A 17,627-nucleotide genomic window follows, 5' to 3' on the forward strand; every position below is an offset into this window, starting at 1 on the left:
GTTTTTTTATTCATAGGAAAAAAGCACTGCTTAGCCTAAGGGAGATAGTGCTAGCCCTGGAATTTAAGGTATCTGGGGGCAGGGGTATGACCTGGAACTGCCTGTTTGCAGAACGACTCAAATCCTAATGCCACCCAATCATCTTCATGTGAGGGCACCTTGAGACCATCGGCCCAATCCCCTGCTTTCTTAGGAACTTAAATCTTACCTCCTTTATTTGGAGTGGGCCACTATCCTCAAGAATATTCTAGTCAATTATACCTCCATAAAGCTGAAATTCATATAAATAAAAATAAAAGAATAGAATAGGATATTCCTAACATATAAATTTCTGGCCCTGGAAAGAAGTGCAACAAACACCCAATGCATAAATATAATCATCGTGGAACCTATAACTAGCTCACGACGGGTAATTTTTAAATGATGATTATCTTGCAAAAGTTAGACAATGCCGACATAAAAGCTAAGCATAAAAGAGTAAAAGAAAATCAACTGTGATAAGAATAAAAGAAGACCACTTCTTTGTAATGTAAGACATTTATTTTGGTTACAGTTTTAGTGTTTTAACACTGACTTGTGATACAGCAGACGTCAAACTTACATTTTTTTAAACCAGTTTGATATCTTCCCTTTTTCCGTCCAGAAAATTCACACTTTCAAATTACCCTAAAGCTGACAGGAGGTAAGTAAGTTAAGCTTCCCAGCAATCTGTTTTCTCACCCAGAGATGGCCTCTATTTTCAATCAGGATAAAGTCTTGACTTGGAAGGACCAGTGATTCGTAACACTGGTTTTGTGACAAAGGAAATTTCCTGTGAGGAAAGCTCATATCTTCCTTATAAGATCAGTGCTTACTTTGATTAAGACATTAGCATTAACTTGTGACACAGAAGGCACAAACCGTCCATCACCACGGGTGGAACACAACGCCACCTGCTGGTCACCATGCTTTTACATCCCCTATAATTTCCAGGTGGTGTTAAATTCCAGGGAGGGATTCTTAGAAAATCCTACACTGTCAGAGCCAAAAAAGGACTTTAGAAGTCTCCTGGATGAGTCCCCTCCTTCGCTAGATGATTTCTGCTCTCAAGATAACTCAGAGCGGCAGGGAAACAGACCAGCCTGTGGAAGGTGTGCTGCTTTAGAACTGAGAAGAAAACCATCTGGTGCTTTAATTTTGCCCAGATGGGGGTCTGCTAGTCACAGAAAGGGATCAGGTCAGGGGAGGGGGCAAGGGGCACCCTGAGTTCCTAACCCATCACTTCCCAGGGGGTGGAAAGCTGTGCAGAAACAGCTTCCAGTCCCAGCTGGGCATGTGTTGGCTCTTACACAATAGAATTTGATTTTATTTTACATAAAGAACCAGGAGCTAAAACTTGTGAAGTAAATATGGGGTTTCTGGGACTAAAGACGATGAAGAAATTTCAAGTTATCAGCATAAAAGTAGCCCCAAAGTAAAGGCAGTAATTGTCCCAATGGCCTTTTCTCCTCACGTCCTCACAGAGAGGCCCTCGAGAGGTCCTGGGTAACTAGCCACATCACTCTGCTGGGTTTGCCTAAGTGGCTGTGGCTGCCGTGGGGTGACCACTGCCTGGGCGTGGGAGGGGAGCCCCAGCTCCAGCTCATGAGCCCCTTCCAGAAGCAGGGCAGAAAGCTCCGACCCAGGCATGCCACACGTTCCTGGAAGGAGAGCCACATACTCTAATCAAATCAGGAACCCACGCTCTCTACTTCCTTTTCCAGGAGCAGGGACAGGTGTGTGCCAACTCCGTCCCACCCTCGTCCAGGCCCTCTTGGCACCACAGCTTGAATCTTTGTACTCTGTCCAAAGCTGACCGGCCTTTGTGTGCACGGCCTGGTCAAAGACACGTGCAGCGGACCTGGACGCTCCCGGGGGCTCATTTCTTGAGGAGTATAAGAGAAAGAATTCAGCTTCTGGGAGCCGCAAACCTGAAATCTTGCCTCAGCTCTGCCTTCGAGCCAGGCAACAACCCTGAGGGTCACACCCTTAATGATTCTGAAGCCCAGTTCCTTTTTTGTAAATCCATGAATAAGCTCTACCAACTTGACAGGGTTATTGTGAGTATCAAGTTAGATTGAGGGGCAAAGTTATCTGAAAACTGTGAAGTGAGGTACACAGTTTAGAGGGCGGCCATTTCATTTCGGTGGGTCTATCTGGGCAAGAAGGCAGATGCTGTGGTCACAGAGAAAAGGGGACGTCCAGGCTGCGCAGCGCTGCCCCCGCTGTGACGAAGACCATTAACACCTGTGAGGGAGGCCCTGGGACACGCCTGCTTCTCCTTGTCCTGGCTGGAAGCTCCCGGTCCACACTGAAAAAGGCACATTCCCCACCCCAATGAATTATAAATATTCAACAAAAGTCCCTGAGAGTTCACTCAGGTAAGACTTCTTCACAAATCCTTGATCTTACCATGAATTCAGGCTTCTGGGAGTTTGAAACACCCACCAGAACAACACCCCACATATATTTGGTGCTCAAAAAAAAAAAAAAAAGTTTTAATTCCACAAACTTTTACCAGACACCTATGTGCTAGGCACAGGGGGCACGGCTGAGGACCACCTCTCTGCCTTAGTGCACCTGAAGACGACAGCACTGTCACTTCCCAGGATGACAATCATGCAACGTCCTAACAAGGTTCAAAGGGTTCAAAACAAAACTCCCATATTCTGACAAACATGCGTACACAAACATGAGTGTGAGTGCTCGTGCATTCTGACAACATCCTAAAAAAAGTCCTAGAAAAGGTGGTTTCTTTTTGTTTGTTTGCTCTACCACCAATAAAGGCTCCATTTGGATGCTCCGCCATGTTTCATTTCTGCCTGGCTGAGTCATTTTTGCTCCCAAGCCTCCAGGATCTTCTCTGGCACCAGAGAGCCATCAGAACAACCTGTGAGTGGGCAGGCTATGAGCCTGGGGCCGTTCATCTCCCTGCTCGGCTGTCCTCTGGCTGTGTTTCTGAGAGACACACACCCCACACACACCCACACACACGCGCTGTAATTGGCCAACTTCCTCCTTCTGTTCTTGGAATAGCAACCGAGACAAAAAGCAGTTAGCACGAGTGGCTCGGGCTCGCCAACACTATAATTCAGGACAAAACCCTTGTAATTCTCCAAATGGTGGGGTTTTTAAATAGGCTGGACTTCAACACCCTGTTTTCTAAAAAAGAAAAATAAAACCATGCCCAAGGCATCGCTCTTCGAACAAACCAAGTGACTGAGGGCAGTCCAAGGGAAACAGTCCAAAGTAGTGGATTCTGAACTCAAGCCCTCCAAGACTCGCATTTTAAAAACTATTGATTTAGGAGTCCTCCAGGGGAATCTGTTTGCCCACCTGAGGGCCTCTTTCTTTAGATATCTTTAATCCTAAAGAAATAGTTAAAATGCTGGCTCTTTGTGGGAATTTCCATCCACTAACAACTGACGGCTACCCCCAGCTTCAGACCTCCTGACGTGACTCTGCCTGTGAGCAGAGTGTGGACGGCTGTGAGGAGACGGGGGGACAGACGTGGTGGGGAGAGAGGGGCCTGTGTTTGCATAGTTCCTTTGCATGGCTCGAGGCGCTGTGGTCCCCACTCAGGAGAGGACCCAGGGGTGGAAGGTGGGAGGCGGGGGAGGTCAGGAGGGGCCCCTGTGGGCGTCTCGAGCCTTACACTTCCACAGACCTCCTGCCCTGGGTCCTCCAGGAGAAGCATGCATGTCACAGGCCTTCCCCCTCTGCACCCCCACCTCAGGGAGAGGACATCATACATTACAGGCACAGGACACACCAGAAAGCAAGAATGCCCTCCTTAGTAAGCTCCTTTATGTGGCCCCTCCGAGGGGAAAGTGGCCCAGGGCTGTGTTGGGACAGACTTGTGGGCAAGTGCCTGGTGATGCTGGGAGCAGGGTACACTGTGTTTCCTAAACATGGCGGCTTGGGACACCTCAACCAAGGCCTCCCCCATTCGACCTCTAGAGAGGCAGTGTGGGTGCCCTAGAGTTTCAATTTCCCCTCCTTGACTAGTCTGTCATTGAGCTGGCAGAGCTGGGCCAGGAAACCATCGTTGGGGCCAATCTCACGGTTCTGCCTCACGATGCTCAGGGCAGACTTGACATCCATCTTCTGACGCAGCATGAGGTACGCGATAACTAGAGTTGGGGAGCGGCTGTAACCTTCACGGCAGTGGACAAGCACTCGGCCTGTGAGAAACAGGGGGACACGGTGAGCTGGGCCATCCAATCACATCACAACTCTAGTCAACGCTCTTTCAGGAAATGCAAATGAAGACTACAAGGCAAGACCATCGCGAACCCATCAGAATGGCTAAAATGAAAAAGATGGAAAACACGAGGCATCCGTGAGAAGGAGCAGCGAGGACTTTCACATGGAGGTGGGGAGGGTGTGGAAACTGGCACACCACTTTGGAAAACCGTGCGGCAGTATCTACTCAAGCTGAACACACGCAGCCCTACGGTCCCGCAGGAATGCGTGCACATTCGCCAAAGACACATTATTCATAACAGCCTCAAGCTGGAAGCTCTCAAAGGCCCGTCAATGGCAGAATGGATAAATAATAAGAATGAACAATCTACAACTTACCAGGAACAACACAGGTGAAACACACAAATAGGATATATTATGATTCCACAGAGTAGGAGAGCAGGCGAAACTGCTCCCGAAGTCTGGACAGGGGTCAAGGTGGGCGGGGGAGATTTGCGACTGGGAGGGAACACGCGGTGGGCTTTCTGGGGTGCTGGTGGTGTTTTGTTTCGTGATCTGGGGGCTGATACATGGGTGTGTGCAGTGCACTGATCCACACACTTGGTGATACGGGTACTTCTCTAAGAATTTTATATTTCAATCCAAAGCAAAACAATGAAAACAACCCAAATGTCCATCAACATGTGATGGATAAACCATCTGTGGTACAGCCATCCGATGGAATACAATGCAGCATTAAAAAGGAGTGAATTATTGATAACACGGATGAAATCAAAATAATTATGCTGAGTGAAAGAGGCCAGACCAAAGAAGCGCACATCCTGTCATTCCGTTTATGGAAAACTCTACAAAATATACACTGATGTCTAATGATAGGAAGCAGACCAGGGGCCGCTTAGGAATGGAAGGCAGAGAGGGGTGGACAGAAGCGGTCCCAAAGGGACATGAGGAAAATGTGGGGGCTGATGGATATGCTCATTGTGTTGGTTGTGGTGATGGTTTCACAAGTGTATACATATGTCAAAACTTATCAAACCGTGTGCCTTAAATATGTGTAGTTTACTGAAGGCCAACTATATCTCAACCAAGCAGTTTAAAAAGGAATAGGCATGTCAAATACAGATACAAACAATCAAAACAAACAAACACACACAAACACCCTCTCAGGGCTCCCCAAATGGCCACGAGGCCCTGCAGAATGTGGTCCCCACCTCCGACGGCACCTCCTCCTCAGCCTTCTCCCTGGATCCCAGGGCCCCGCTGCCTGCAACACCTCTTTTCCCAGGTGTTGGCTCAGATGTCACCTGCCCACCCTCCCTAAAGCCACAAGCACCCCCCCATCACTTCTGCTCCCTAATCCCCTTCTCCCTCTTTACCGCTCCCACCCCCTGACAGGCCATATCTCTTTTTCACTTGTTTACTGTCATCTTTCCCTGAAATGTGAACTCCACAAGGCAAGGATGTCTATCCGTCTTGCCTCCTGCTGCATCCCCAGCATTCGGTGAAGGAAGGAAGCCATAGTGAGGAGATGCCGGAAGACATGATCAACAAAGTCCTGCGTGTTGCGGACTTTGCTGTGAGCCACAAGCCACAAGCCTTGGCTTCTCTCTATCACCTCCTCCTCCCCTTAGTTCTGGTCTCCATCACCTCTCACCTCTACCCCCTCCACACTTCCAAACTGAGCTCTCGCTCCACCCTCACCACCTCCAATCCACTCTCCACCCAGCAGCTGGAAGGAGCTTTCTAAAACACAAGTATGACCTGTCACCATTTGCAGAGTAGGCTAGTCTCCAAGGTGTGGCTCACAAGGCCAAGTGCCTACAGCCTCAACACCTTTCCAGGGTTTTTCTCACCTCTGAGCCTTTACACACATTGTTCCCTCTACCTGGAGCCTCCTTTCTCTCTTGGCTCCCTGGCAAACTCCTACTCATCCCTTAAGACCCCAATTCAAGTATTTCCTTTGTCAGCATAGGGATGTAGAACTCAAATTTTTGAAGTCATATGAATCTGGGTTTAAATTTTAACTTGCTTGTTGTGATGATTCAATGTGTCAACTTGGCTAGTCCATGATACCCAGTTGCTTGGTCCCACAGTAGAAGGTATTTTGTAGATGTAATTAACACCTATCATCAGTTGACTTTAAGTAAAGGAGATGACCCTTGATAATGTGCGTGGGCCTCGTCCAATCAGTAAAAGACCTTAAGAGCAAACACTGAGGCTCCCTGGAGAAGAAGGGTTCTGCCTCCTGACTAACACAGAAGTCCTGCCTGAGTTTCCGGCCTGTGGGTCTGCCCTCTAGATTGCAGATTTGGCAGCCCTACAATTGTGTGAGCCAATTCCTTAAAATAAATCATATATATTGCATTGGTTTTGTTTTTCTGGAGAACCCTGGCCAATACACTGGTTATTAACTCTATGACCCATCTAACCTCACAGTGCCTCAGTTTCCTCATCTGTGTTAAGAGGACCCACTGCACAGGTGTTGGGAGTTAATGGATGACATATAAAACCCTTAGGCCATGCCTGGCATACGTGAGCACTCAATAAATAAATACAGCCAACCCTAGGAGTCCTCTGGTGGCACCGAGTACCTCCTCGACCACAGCAGCCTGGCCCTGTGTTACGGTTGCCCACGCGCAGGTCTGCCCTCCTCTGCCACAGTCTGAGTTCCTCAAGGGCAAGGACGGTGGGGCATTGATTTTCGGATGCCCTTTGATCTCTAGCATACACAAGGGGCTCAACAAATATATGCTGACTAGCTGAGTGAATGATTTCCCACCAACATCTCTATGTAGGCATTCTTTGAAGGAAATCTGCCAGCCCAGAGTCAAACAGAGTCTCTTCTGTTCCCATCACGCTAGCCCCAAAACAGGACTCTCTTTTCCCAATGCCTTCCAAAGCAGGAAAGGGGAGTCCTCCACTTTCCTACCCATTCACTCTCGGGCCAGTGTACCCAAAGGATGCAGAGTGGGGCTTTTCCTGCCTCCGCCCTGGCAACCAGACCCTCTGCAGAGCAGCTGCCTCACCACCTGGAACATACGCAGCATGCCCGGCACTCACAGAGCCAAAGGGGAAGGAGAGGGTGTGACTGCCATCCTTCCAGGCTCCGCCCAGACGCCACCTCCTGTATGAGAGACAGGCTAGAATCTGGGGACAGGGCTGATCACGCTTCAGTAGGGGTCACTTCCCCTGGGACTGTTTGGGCTAGGGAGAAAGGAAGAGGCTGGAGGAAGCAGCACGAAGATAAAGGGAGTTGCTGAGAGACACAAGCTAAAAGCAGAAAGGGCAAGAAGCCCAGCCTGCTCAGCTGATGTCTGCCCTCTGGCCTTCTAGGATTTCTCTCCAGAACACCTTGCCCGATTGCCAGCAGCTCAGCAGTTCTGCTTCAGTCTTAGCTTACGTTTGGGACCTACCGTAAGCATTTAAAAACTGGGCTGAAGTTTGCTGACCCCCAAGCTAAGCCAATCATGGCGGCCCCTTTGGCCTTGCCAGGTATTTATGTGACCCAACTCTAGCCCGTGAGATGTGAGGGGAATGCCATGGGGGCATTCCTGGGGAATGTTTTACCTGCTCTTAAAAAGAGAGAGAAATATGAGGGAAAAGAGGGCTGCCTCATCTTTTGTTATACTTTGTCCTTTTGGGAGGTGGTGACTGGATCTGCCATCTTGGGACCACTGGGGGAGTGCCATCACTGAGGGTGGCAGGAGAGAGAGAGGGAAAAGCACCTAGTCCTGATGCCACCATTGAGCTCCTGAAGCAACTAGCCCTGAAGCTCCCTCGCCTCAGGACTTCTTACGGTGGAAACAATAATTCTTCATTATTGAAGGTATTTGCATGGGGAAATTGACCCTTAGCCAAAGTCAAACCAAACACAAGGACCCCAAGGCTGCCACTGCGTGAAAGGTTTGTATGTCTTGTGTAACATGGGACCACTCGACAGGCAGACAGGTGAGCGGAGAGAAACCTAAAGCTCCCAGCCATTCACCCCAGGAGAAAGCAAACAACAGGCTTTCCAAAGGAGGCTTGCTGTGGGCTTGTTTTCTAGAAAAAGTCCAGCCCAAGCCGCCTCCCAATGCTTCCTGGGCGACACATCCCTTACCGTTCTTTTGAGCCAGGGCCTGGTCAATGAAGTCTGCAGCCCTTTCAAAGTAGGCGCTGAGGTTGAACTCCTGCGTGTCGTTGGCCTTGATGCCCAGGTAGGTGATGCCGGAGTCCTTGTAGAAGTTGGCGTTGGTGTTGACGTGCATGAAGGACCTGCCCTCGGCAGCGTTCAGGACATGGGTGATGCCCAGTTTCTGCAGCTTGGGGATATCCTGAGCCACAGACCTGACAGGAAACAGCAGCAGCGGATGATTAACTGACCCACTGGCAGCTCCAGGGGAAGGAAGATGGAGAAGATTCTAAGCCTCTTGGCAAAGCAAGGAACCCTCCATGCTCTGGCCCTGCCGGCTTGTCCCCGTCTTATGAGCCTCCTCCCTACCCCAGTCATATCTAATTACCAGCAGCCGCCCCAAACAGACTGAGCGGTTTCAGGCCCATGCTGTCCCTCTGCCTGGAACGCCCTTCTCCACCTTCTCCGTGGACATGCTCCCTCTCATTTTTCACCACCTTCTGCAGTATTTCCTGATCTCCCCTCCATTCCATTTGGCATCATGCTCCCCCCTATGGTGATAGGATCGCCAAGTGGCTAAAAGTGGGCTCTGGAGCCAGACTGCCTTGGGTCTAAATCCAGCCCTGCGACTTACCAGCCAGGCCACCTTGACAAGTCACTCAACCTTTCTGTGACTCAGTTTCCCTGTCTATAAAATGAGGATGACCACAGCATCTATCCCCTGGGGTTGTTCTGAGCATTAAATGAACCAATCTATAGACGGAGCCTGACGCCAGAGTCAGTGCTACTCCTCTGATGCTTGACTGTGCTTATTCACTTAGATGTCCAGGCTGTGAGCTCCTGAGGGAGGAACCCTGTCTGCTTCAGGTCTGTATGCCGGCACCTACCATGGCACCTGGCGCAGTAGATGCTGAGTGAAAACACAGTGAATCAGTGAAGAAGAATGCAAGCAGCACATCCCAGGCAGCCTCCTTCCTTGGATTATCAAATGCAGTAGCCCCTCTCGTGCCCCAGAGGGATCTCCCCTGCCCCAGTCCACTAGCCACGTTTCTGAAGCTCTCTAGGGTGAGTAAGCACTTGGGGAGCAAGTGGCCCCAACAGAACTACGGGGTTTACAAAACATTCGATCTGAATAGTCAAAGGGCTCCTTTATTTCATCTCACAACAACATCCCGATTCAAACAGCAGTTTACACTTTACAGAACGCCTTCTCCTACATGATCTAGTGCGCCTGTCACAGTGGCCCTGCGAGGAAGGAAGCAGAGAGCTTCAGCTCCGGGCTGGCAGGACAGCGGAAGGATGTGCGCGCGCTCACACGGGCCGCTGGGCGGCAAAGCTGGGCGGAGACCGCCTTTCTCCTGACACCAGCCCTGCTCGGCCACCCCTCACTCTGCCTCATGCCCCATCAACTGCAAGTCCTGAGACCTAGAAAACATGGCTCATCCAGCTCCTCCCTGCCCTGGGAGCCTGATCAGGAGCCTGATTTTGTTAAGGGGCTCCCGATGCTGGAGGAGAACTGGGTGCTCAGTGGATCCTCCGTGCTGAGCGCCCCACCCCAAACCCTGGCTAAGTCAAGGTCAGATTTGCTTAGAGGGCAAGGGGCGTGTTTTCTGCAGGGGCCATCAGCACTTGCCACTCTGGCTGCCACCACGCGTTCACAACCTTGACTTACACTTGGGAAGCGGCAACAGCTGAATGTGCCAAACTGCCCAAGAGAGCAGGCTTTCCAAGGCTGCCAAGGCCACTTGCTGCTTGGGTGCCTGGAAAGGTGGTTATCCTCAGAATTTTGCAGTTACTGAGGCCTTTGGCTGAGACTCTGGGACTGTTTTAGCCATCTCTGCTCACAACACTGCACATGACTGTAAAGCAGTGGCTGATTAAAAAACAAACAACTAACTTTGAAGAGTCACCCCCATTCGTCTCCCTTCTCTAATACTACTTTGACATGCAACAAATTCACTATTATCATTACTATGAACGAACGCTGTAGAGTGCCTGACCCATAGTAGGTCTTCAATATGGTGAACAAATGTTGGAAGGGATGAGACCGTCCCCCATGAGGCTGGGACCTGCTTTATGGACTTCCCCTAGCTCTGTAGTGACCCCCATTTTTGTGACAGCCTTTAGCAGGGTAAGCAGAAGGTCCTGTCCATGATGGGGACACAGACATGAACAAGACATTGACCCTGTCCTCACAATCCCTCAGCCTCCACAAGGTTGGGCCTCCATGTCCTCCTGCGGAAAACGAGAGAAGGGTTAGTTCTCCGTTTCCAACACGCAGCCCCTGGGCCCAGGGAACTCTGGGCGCTGGTACCAGGGCCCTCAGGGTCTCATGAAAATCCATCCTGCGCCCTCCCGAGGCTGCACAGGCATTTCAGCTGGTGTTTCAGCACCTCTCAGAATGGTTAACAACTGGTTCTCTCCCGCTGCTGAGAAATTCTTACTAGCAGTTTGGCTAATGGAAAATAGGAAAATCAATTTGGAGAGAAGAACTCTAAGTGATAAATAATAAATGCATTTCCTGGTGGTGAGAAGGCTGAGAGCCTTTTGTAAGTGATGGCTCAGTTCCTTACAGGATTTATCATTGGGCATCCTAGAGTCCCATGCATATCAAATCCTATCTGGAAAGCGGGAGAAGTAGCGCGGAAACCCCAACCCAGCTCTCTGGACCCCTCATTTGGAATATTTCGATTCCATGATCTGGCCTGCCCAGCCGGGGAAAAGCTCCACGCCCGGACTGTGACGTCAGCTCGTTGCCATGGCAGCGAAGGCAGACATTCCGCGGTGACCTCACTGCAGAACCAGGCAGCTGTCACATGACGCGCGGGGTCGGAGACCGGCCGGGCGACAGAGGGCCACCTGTTAAGTGAACCTGGTAGCCCCGACCCCGCCCAAGGCCGAGCCCTAGCGGGTGGCGGCTCTGGGCCGGACGCTGAGCAGGCCGAGCGGCCCCGGGGCTCCGCGCACCCCGCGAAAGGAACGACCGCGCTGGGCCGGAGCGGGGTCCACCCTTCCGCCCCACGCGCAGGGGTGGGCGGCGACTCCAGCCCCCGCCCAGCCCCCGCTCGTGCTCCGGGGGGGGGGGGGGGCGACCACGCCCCGGCTGCCCCCGCTCGCGCCTGCCGACGCCCCCACCCCAGCTCTCGGGTGGGCGGGGCGCCCAGTGAGGGGCCGGCGGGGTCAGGACTCGGGAGCAGGGACTCACGCGTTGCCCACGTAGATCCGCGGGGTGACCTCGTTGCAGGGCTGGCTCGGGAGGCTGTAGCAGCCACTGCCGTCCGAGAGCAGATCGTTGAGGTCCTGCACCGAGAGCTCGAACGGGCCCGACATGGCGGCGGCCGGGCCCTGCACGCCGGGGCAGCAGCCAGCGAGGGGAGAGCGGCCGGGTCAGCTGGGCGGGGGCTCCTGAGCCGGGACCCGCCCCGTCCCGCCCCGGAGGCGGGCCGCCGGGCGCGGGAAGCGGCGGAGCGCGGGCGGCCACGCGCGCTCCACTCCCGGACGGACACGCGCCGCCGGGCGCCGAGCAGACGCTCCCGAGACCCCCTGGGCATGTCCCCGGGGACGGAAGTGCCACCACTCTTGAGTTTCGGGGTCCTCTCCCACCCCTAGCTGAGGCATTTTCTCTGTTATTATAAACTGCGGAGTGCAGTCACTTCATTGGACCAACTGCAGGGCGCAATAAATGTTCCTTTGATCAAGATACAGCCAAGTGTCGCTTATTTTTTTCAGGAACTGGGTTCCGCTTGTGAGCTCTAGCTCTGCCTGCTGCGGACCAGCGGCGTTGGCATCACCCAGGAGCTTGTCAGAAATGCAGAATCTCCGCCCTAGCTCAGAGCCAAATGAAAACGTGCATTTTACAGGACCCCCTGGGGATCCCCGGGAAGGTTAAAGTTGGAGAAGGCCAACTCCGAGGCATGTTTCTTTCAATATTCATTGAGAGTCAGCGTCGTGCTTAGACGCTTGGGCTCTGTGCAACTGGCCTTGGAATTCTGACCCTGGGAAATTACTTAACCTCGCTGAGCTTGTTTGCTGAAAACAATAAGGGTAATAATAATAGTGGCTAATTCCTAGGGTCTTTTGGAAGATTAAATATGACATTCAGGAAAAGCGCCCAACACTACATACTGAGCACTTAGCAGGTGTGTACTCACTCTCTCTACATCAGCAAACGTGTGGAGCACCCACGAGGTGCTGTCTGTACCCTGGGCTAGTGTGGGGATGAATCAAGCCCCTCTGCAGCCCTTCCTGGAGCAGCTGCCAGCCCACTATGAGCCACACAGTGTCAACAACTCATCCTTTACTGGGGTTGTACTAGGAGCAAGAGACAGTCTCTGTCCTCCCCGACTGCCATGAAAATGGCACATTCTCCTTCCTCCAAAAGGCAAATATGGTCCCCAGAATTCAGGAAACCCACATCCTGAGCCCTGCTCTGCCACTAACTTGGTTCTTGAACAGCTTGGCTGCTGCTCTGGACTTCAGTTTCCTCATCTGCAAAATGAAGAAATTGGATCAGATTATCCTTAAGGTCATCTTTCACCTCCCCAAAAAGCTTGTGGTTGCACACTTTCAGGGAAATCATTGCAGTGGAGACTAGAAGACTACTTAGCTTATAGGCCAGGGTGTGTACAAGGCTGGATTTCTCTCCCCCCGACCCCAACCCAGCGCCTTCCCACCAGGCCCAGAACACCACACTTTTTCCCCTTGGTGTTGGTGGCATCTGCATTCCAGGCAGGTGGGAAAGCTTCTGAGTCTCACCCTTCGTCTTGACTTGGACCCAGGTTGGCTTTCAAAGAGAAGCCCAGGGGTAGCTGGACATGCTCTGCTGCTCCTCCTCCTTCCCCAAGAGCTGTCCCTGATGTCATAACTGGGTAACTATGACAACCCATCAGAGGGACAGTGGAGTACCTCACAGAGGAGCCTGGGGGCCTCATTCCTGAAGTGAGACTAGGAAGGGAAGATGAACAGTTCCCTGGATTATCTAGCCTACCCTGTAATCGTCTCGAATCATAGGCAGAGCACAACCTTCAGGAAGAAACTGGACTTTGGCCACTACATATTTCACAAGAATCGAATACAAATAGGTATGTGGGCTGTTTGGGCTGGACACTGCCATTAGGGGTTCTGGAAGTGTCCACCTTAGAGATATTGACGGGAAATCAAACCAGTGCACAGCTTTGCAATGATGTGGTCTTCTCTGCTGACTTGGGTCAAGAGGACATTAGCGTCAGTGACAAAATTGATCTTCTGCCAGGGAGTTCATTTGATGAAAATGCTCATTTAAACTCTTGAAAGCTAAAGGGAGCTAGAAAGAGGGTAGGACTTCAGCACTCAGTACCCAGGCTAGTCATCCTGGGAAGGGCGGGGGTGGGCGGGGAGGCTCTTTCACTGGATTCAAAAGTAAATTTTACTTTTTCTAGCCCTCACCATCCTTTCATTTCTGCTCAAAAGTCTTCAAAGATGTCAGTTTGGGAAATTAAGCTAAACTAAAATTCCTGAACTGGACTAAGGTCAGAATTTAAAATCGGAATGCTGACTAATCGGGGTTGTTGTCTAGAATGTTAGTAGGTTTTCTGAGGCTGTTCAGACTCCCGTGACTCAACCGTGCTCTCTCTCATCCTTCTCCAGTGAAGCCTACTGTCGATACCAAACCTCCAGTGGCACACACACATCACATCTTAAAACTGAGCAAACTACAGGTATTCTTGCCATCCGCAGATGTTCTTTATTTTTATCTATGTCCTAAAGAGGTCCAGTTTCCCAGAGCCTTCTAAATACTCACCTAACCCAAAGATTCGTCCATTCTCCTCCTCTCCATAAACACTACCCCATTTCCCAGTCTCCACTGAGGCCCTCCATTTTCCCCTTTCCCACAATCCCAGAGGAGAAGGATGCTCAGCCACTGTGTTGGAGCAGCGTAGCAATGACGTCACTGGTGGGGTGGGTTTTCTTTCCAGAGCGAACAAAAGAGAATCGACAAAATCGAATATGAAAACAAGCAACTGTGTCAGAAAATCGCGAATGCTCATCGCGGCCCTGCCAAGGTCGATTGCTGGAATGAATATTTTTCCAAGAGGTAACGTTCTTTCTCTTTATTTCATTAGTGGAAAGTCAAAGTTGACTTTCCCGTTGTTGGGTTGTAGTGGAGGTTCTCCTGAGTGGGAGGAATACAAAAGTTATCTTGAGGGATAACCAAAGAGACCATGTTAAGGAGAATGAAAGATACCAAAAAATGGGGACCTTTCTCTAGCCTTGAGCTAACTTTCATTTCATCTAAGAGACTTTTTGGGGTCCTATTCAGAGTTTGTCAAAAGAAAGCACTATATACTTTTGTAAAATGATGAATATAGCTGGGACTATGACGCAGCCTTCTTGAAATAGCATCTACAGATATTTCCTGAGCAACCACTATGTGCTGAGCAACAGGAAGACAGAGATGACACGAGCTGTCTCTCTCCCAAACTCAAAGAACTTGAGGTTTGGCAGGGAGACACTTGTATAAATAATAAGGCATGTGGTCAGGGCGACAAAAGAAGTGTACGCAAGGGAAAGAATTTGGTGGGTGTGTGTGTGTGTGTGTGGCAGGCAGTGCCAAGATGCCTTTGTTGTATCCTTGCGCATCTGAAACAGAGTTGAAAGCTGAGGGGAGTGAGGTGAACCAAAACTTGTCATCCGCCATTTGTGATTTATCCACAGGCAAGACCTTCCCCCAGCATGTAAACCAGACCTTCTCAATCGTGGTTTCACATAATTCCTGGGGAGCGTTTACAAAATGCCGATGCCTAAACTCCACCCTAGATCAATAAAGTAGAATCTTCTAGTGAACAGCAGGGTTGAGAACCACTGACGGAAACCTGTAAATGCTTTGCATATTTCCCACAGTGCAGTCTGGCTCAACATGGGGGCAGGGTGTCAAGGCTCAGCAGGAGAGTTTGTTTCCTGCTCTCAGGCAGCCTAGGTTTATGACATCACAACTTCATCTCCCCCACTCCCATCCAGGAGGAGAATTTTATTCTTCATGCGTCTTGGGGTTTTGTGTTTTTCAGCTTAAACAGAGAAACAAGGAACCGGGAGCTAGTGAGAATCACGGTGGAAAACCAGGGCATTCTGAAGAGGCTTGGTGATCGCAAACCCCACTATGACCGCAAGTCATCCGAGATAGACTGGCAGGCACGTGGGCACTCTGTGATATTCTCGGGTGTGCACAGAGTTGGTCTGTGTTCAGAGTAGAGTTAGTCTCAGGAGGACCCCTAAGGGGCTGAGGGCGAGATCATGAGAAATGCAACAGTCAGTAAAGGAAAAACCACCCAGAGCAAACAAGGCTGACGACGGGAGCAAACCGTCCCCAAGCTAAGAAGATCTCCTTGGTAGCAAAGCCAGTATGCGTCAGTTTCAGAAAATACCTGGTAGCATCTTCCCTCATCCCTTAATTCATTAAGAAAGGCTGAAGAGGGGCTGGCCCCGTGGCCGAGTGGTTAAGTTCACGCGCTCCGCTGCAGGCGGCCCAGTGTTTCGTTGGTTCGAATCCTGGGCGCGGACATGGCACTGCTCATCAGACCACACTGAGGCAGCGTCTCACATGCCACAACTAGAAGGACCCACAACGAAGAATATACAACTATGTACCGGGGGGCTTTGGGGAGAAAAAGGAAAAAATAAAATCTTTATAAAAAAAAAAAAAAGGCTGAAGATACAAGCTAAGAGGATGAAGGGTATGGGATTCAGATGTGGTTGATTTGCTTCCACAAATGATCCTTCAAGCCTTCTACAGTGTTTTTAGGAAGCTTCACTCCCTGGCTTTCGTCTGTAAGCCTTTTCTAAGCCATCTTTAGGATTTAAAACTTCAACTTTCACACCAGTATCCTGGCATTGACATACATCTTTCTGATTTTTTTTCCCTTCAAGAATTCAAGGCGCTATATCAGAAATACAACAAGATATCTTCTCTCCCAAGAGGAATAGGTATGTCTTAACACAGCTGCTCTTTATTACAGAACACGGCGATCACAGCTGGGACCAGAGAACGAGGGGCCCAGTGAAGGGGTGCATTTTGCCCTTCTGTACTATCGACTGGTCGTACATTCAGGGAACCGATAGCCCTGCCTTTGTTTCCTCTCTCTGTACAAATAGGAAATGACTGTCTTTTGTCACCAGCTTTGAGGCTTTACATGAGTCTAAGGGGAAGTGATTTGTTCCAATAAGACTTAAACAGGAGGTCTCATGGCTTTAATGTTGTGCCAAAGTTACATGACAGGTCTCTGCACTATTCAGAACTACTGTTGTGTTGGCATTCTATAATATTTAACATTATTAGTAATGACTATATTTTTCCCCCTGGGGAGAAGGACAAATGGACATTCAGACTTTCCAAAGAATAGTTCTGTATAATTGATGGTTCTCCATTTCTCTCCCTCTCCTCTCTCTCAATACAAGGTTACTCACCATGGAAAAGATACAAGAGGAGGCCCTAGGATTCCTTAGCCGCTTAGAATCCCAAGACACTTCTAAGTGGCTGAATGCTCCATCTTAGGATGCTACAATAAAACTTGGAACATAAAATGAGTAAGTTACATTTAAGGTGCCCAAAGGTTTTAAGTCTCACCCCAAAATGGAGACAGAATGGGGCAGACAGAAGGAAAGATGCAACAAGCATTTTTACTTAGGGCTATGAAAAGAAGTGTTAATGAGAGAGAGACAACTTTTTAAAACATACACCATCACCACTACCATCCTGGGGGGAAGAAAAGATGGGGTGATGATCCAGCCACAAGTTCAGCTCTGTCAAAATGGAAAACAAAAGCACACGGCAAAGTTAAGCTTCAGACAACACAGAGAACAAATGCCATTAGTTCCTCTGAATACACAGAAGTGGAAAAGAATGCTTCATTGAAGTTTCCATGTATCTTGTTCATTTATAGGGAGCAGCAACAATGAAAATGTCAAAAAAATCTCAAAACATATAGCAAGGCAATGTTGCATGGCTTCTATGACTGGTCATGCTGGTTTTGAGCTGGACTTTTTAAACCTTTTATTTTGAAAGGGAGTAGATCTTAAGTCTTAAATGTTAAATCTTAAAATAAACTTTTTTATTTTAAAATAATTAGATTCACAGGAAGTTGCAAATAAACGTACAGAGGGGCCACCTGCACCCTTCCCCCAGCCTCCTCCCCACAATGTTAACATCTTGCATAACTATAGTACACAATATCAGACCAGGAGGTTGACATTGGTACAATCCATAGAGCATATACAAATTTCACCAGTTATCCATGCACTCATTTGTATGTGTGTGTAC

The 17,627-nt window shown here is 49.8% G+C and overlaps 2 protein-coding genes across 3 annotated transcripts; one reads left to right on the forward strand and one right to left on the reverse strand.

Moving 5' to 3' along the window:
- Positions 1 to 518: 518 nt before the first annotated feature.
- On the reverse strand, positions 519 to 11,737 carry DUSP3 (dual specificity phosphatase 3). Its single transcript, XM_044746215.2, has 3 exons — positions 11,541 to 11,737; positions 8,324 to 8,550; positions 519 to 4,202 (listed from the first exon to the last, which is right to left on the reverse strand). The coding sequence occupies exons 1-3, from the start codon at positions 11,663 to 11,665 to the stop codon at positions 3,997 to 3,999; spliced, it is 558 nt and encodes a 185-aa protein (XP_044602150.2). The 5' UTR covers positions 11,666 to 11,737; the 3' UTR covers positions 519 to 3,996.
- A 1,555-nt stretch (positions 11,738 to 13,292) lies between these two features.
- On the forward strand, positions 13,293 to 17,235 carry CFAP97D1 (CFAP97 domain containing 1). 2 transcript variants are annotated; one of them, XM_070483321.1, is made up of 5 exons: positions 13,293 to 13,416; positions 13,961 to 14,031; positions 14,290 to 14,408; positions 16,238 to 16,294; positions 16,766 to 17,235. In XM_070483321.1, the coding sequence occupies exons 1-5, from the start codon at positions 13,293 to 13,295 to the stop codon at positions 16,860 to 16,862; spliced, it is 468 nt and encodes a 155-aa protein (XP_070339422.1). In that variant the 3' UTR covers positions 16,863 to 17,235. The 2 variants fall into 2 exon arrangements, with proteins under 2 accessions (XP_070339422.1, XP_014704805.1); XM_014849319.3 differs by lacking the exon at positions 16,766 to 17,235 and adding an exon at positions 15,379 to 15,502.
- Positions 17,236 to 17,627: the final 392 nt, after the last annotated feature.

The sequence above is a fragment of the Equus asinus genome, chromosome 13, assembly GCF_041296235.1.
Source record: "Equus asinus isolate D_3611 breed Donkey chromosome 13, EquAss-T2T_v2, whole genome shotgun sequence".
Classification (NCBI taxonomy): domain Eukaryota; kingdom Metazoa; phylum Chordata; class Mammalia; order Perissodactyla; family Equidae; genus Equus; species Equus asinus.

Excerpts from the sequence above, each read along its gene's own strand:
- DUSP3 (XM_044746215.2), bottom strand. The coding sequence starts at position 11,665 with ATGTCGGGCCCGTTCGAGCTCTCGGTGCAGGACCTCAACGATCTGCTC. Across the intron at positions 8,551-11,540 it reads CGGATCTACGTGGGCAACGC|GTCTGTGGCTCAGGATATCC; the intron begins GTGAGTCCCTGC and ends GTTTCCTGTCAG. Across the intron at positions 4,203-8,323 it reads GGCCCTGGCTCAAAAGAACG|GCCGAGTGCTTGTCCACTGC; the intron begins GTAAGGGATGTG and ends TGTTTCTCACAG.
- CFAP97D1 (XM_014849319.3), top strand. The coding sequence starts at position 13,293 with ATGAACAGTTCCCTGGATTATCTAGCCTACCCTGTAATCGTCTCGAAT. Across the intron at positions 13,417-13,960 it reads CAAGAATCGAATACAAATAG|TGAAGCCTACTGTCGATACC; the intron begins GTATGTGGGCTG and ends ATCCTTCTCCAG. Across the intron at positions 14,032-14,289 it reads TAAAACTGAGCAAACTACAG|AGCGAACAAAAGAGAATCGA; the intron begins GTATTCTTGCCA and ends TTTTCTTTCCAG.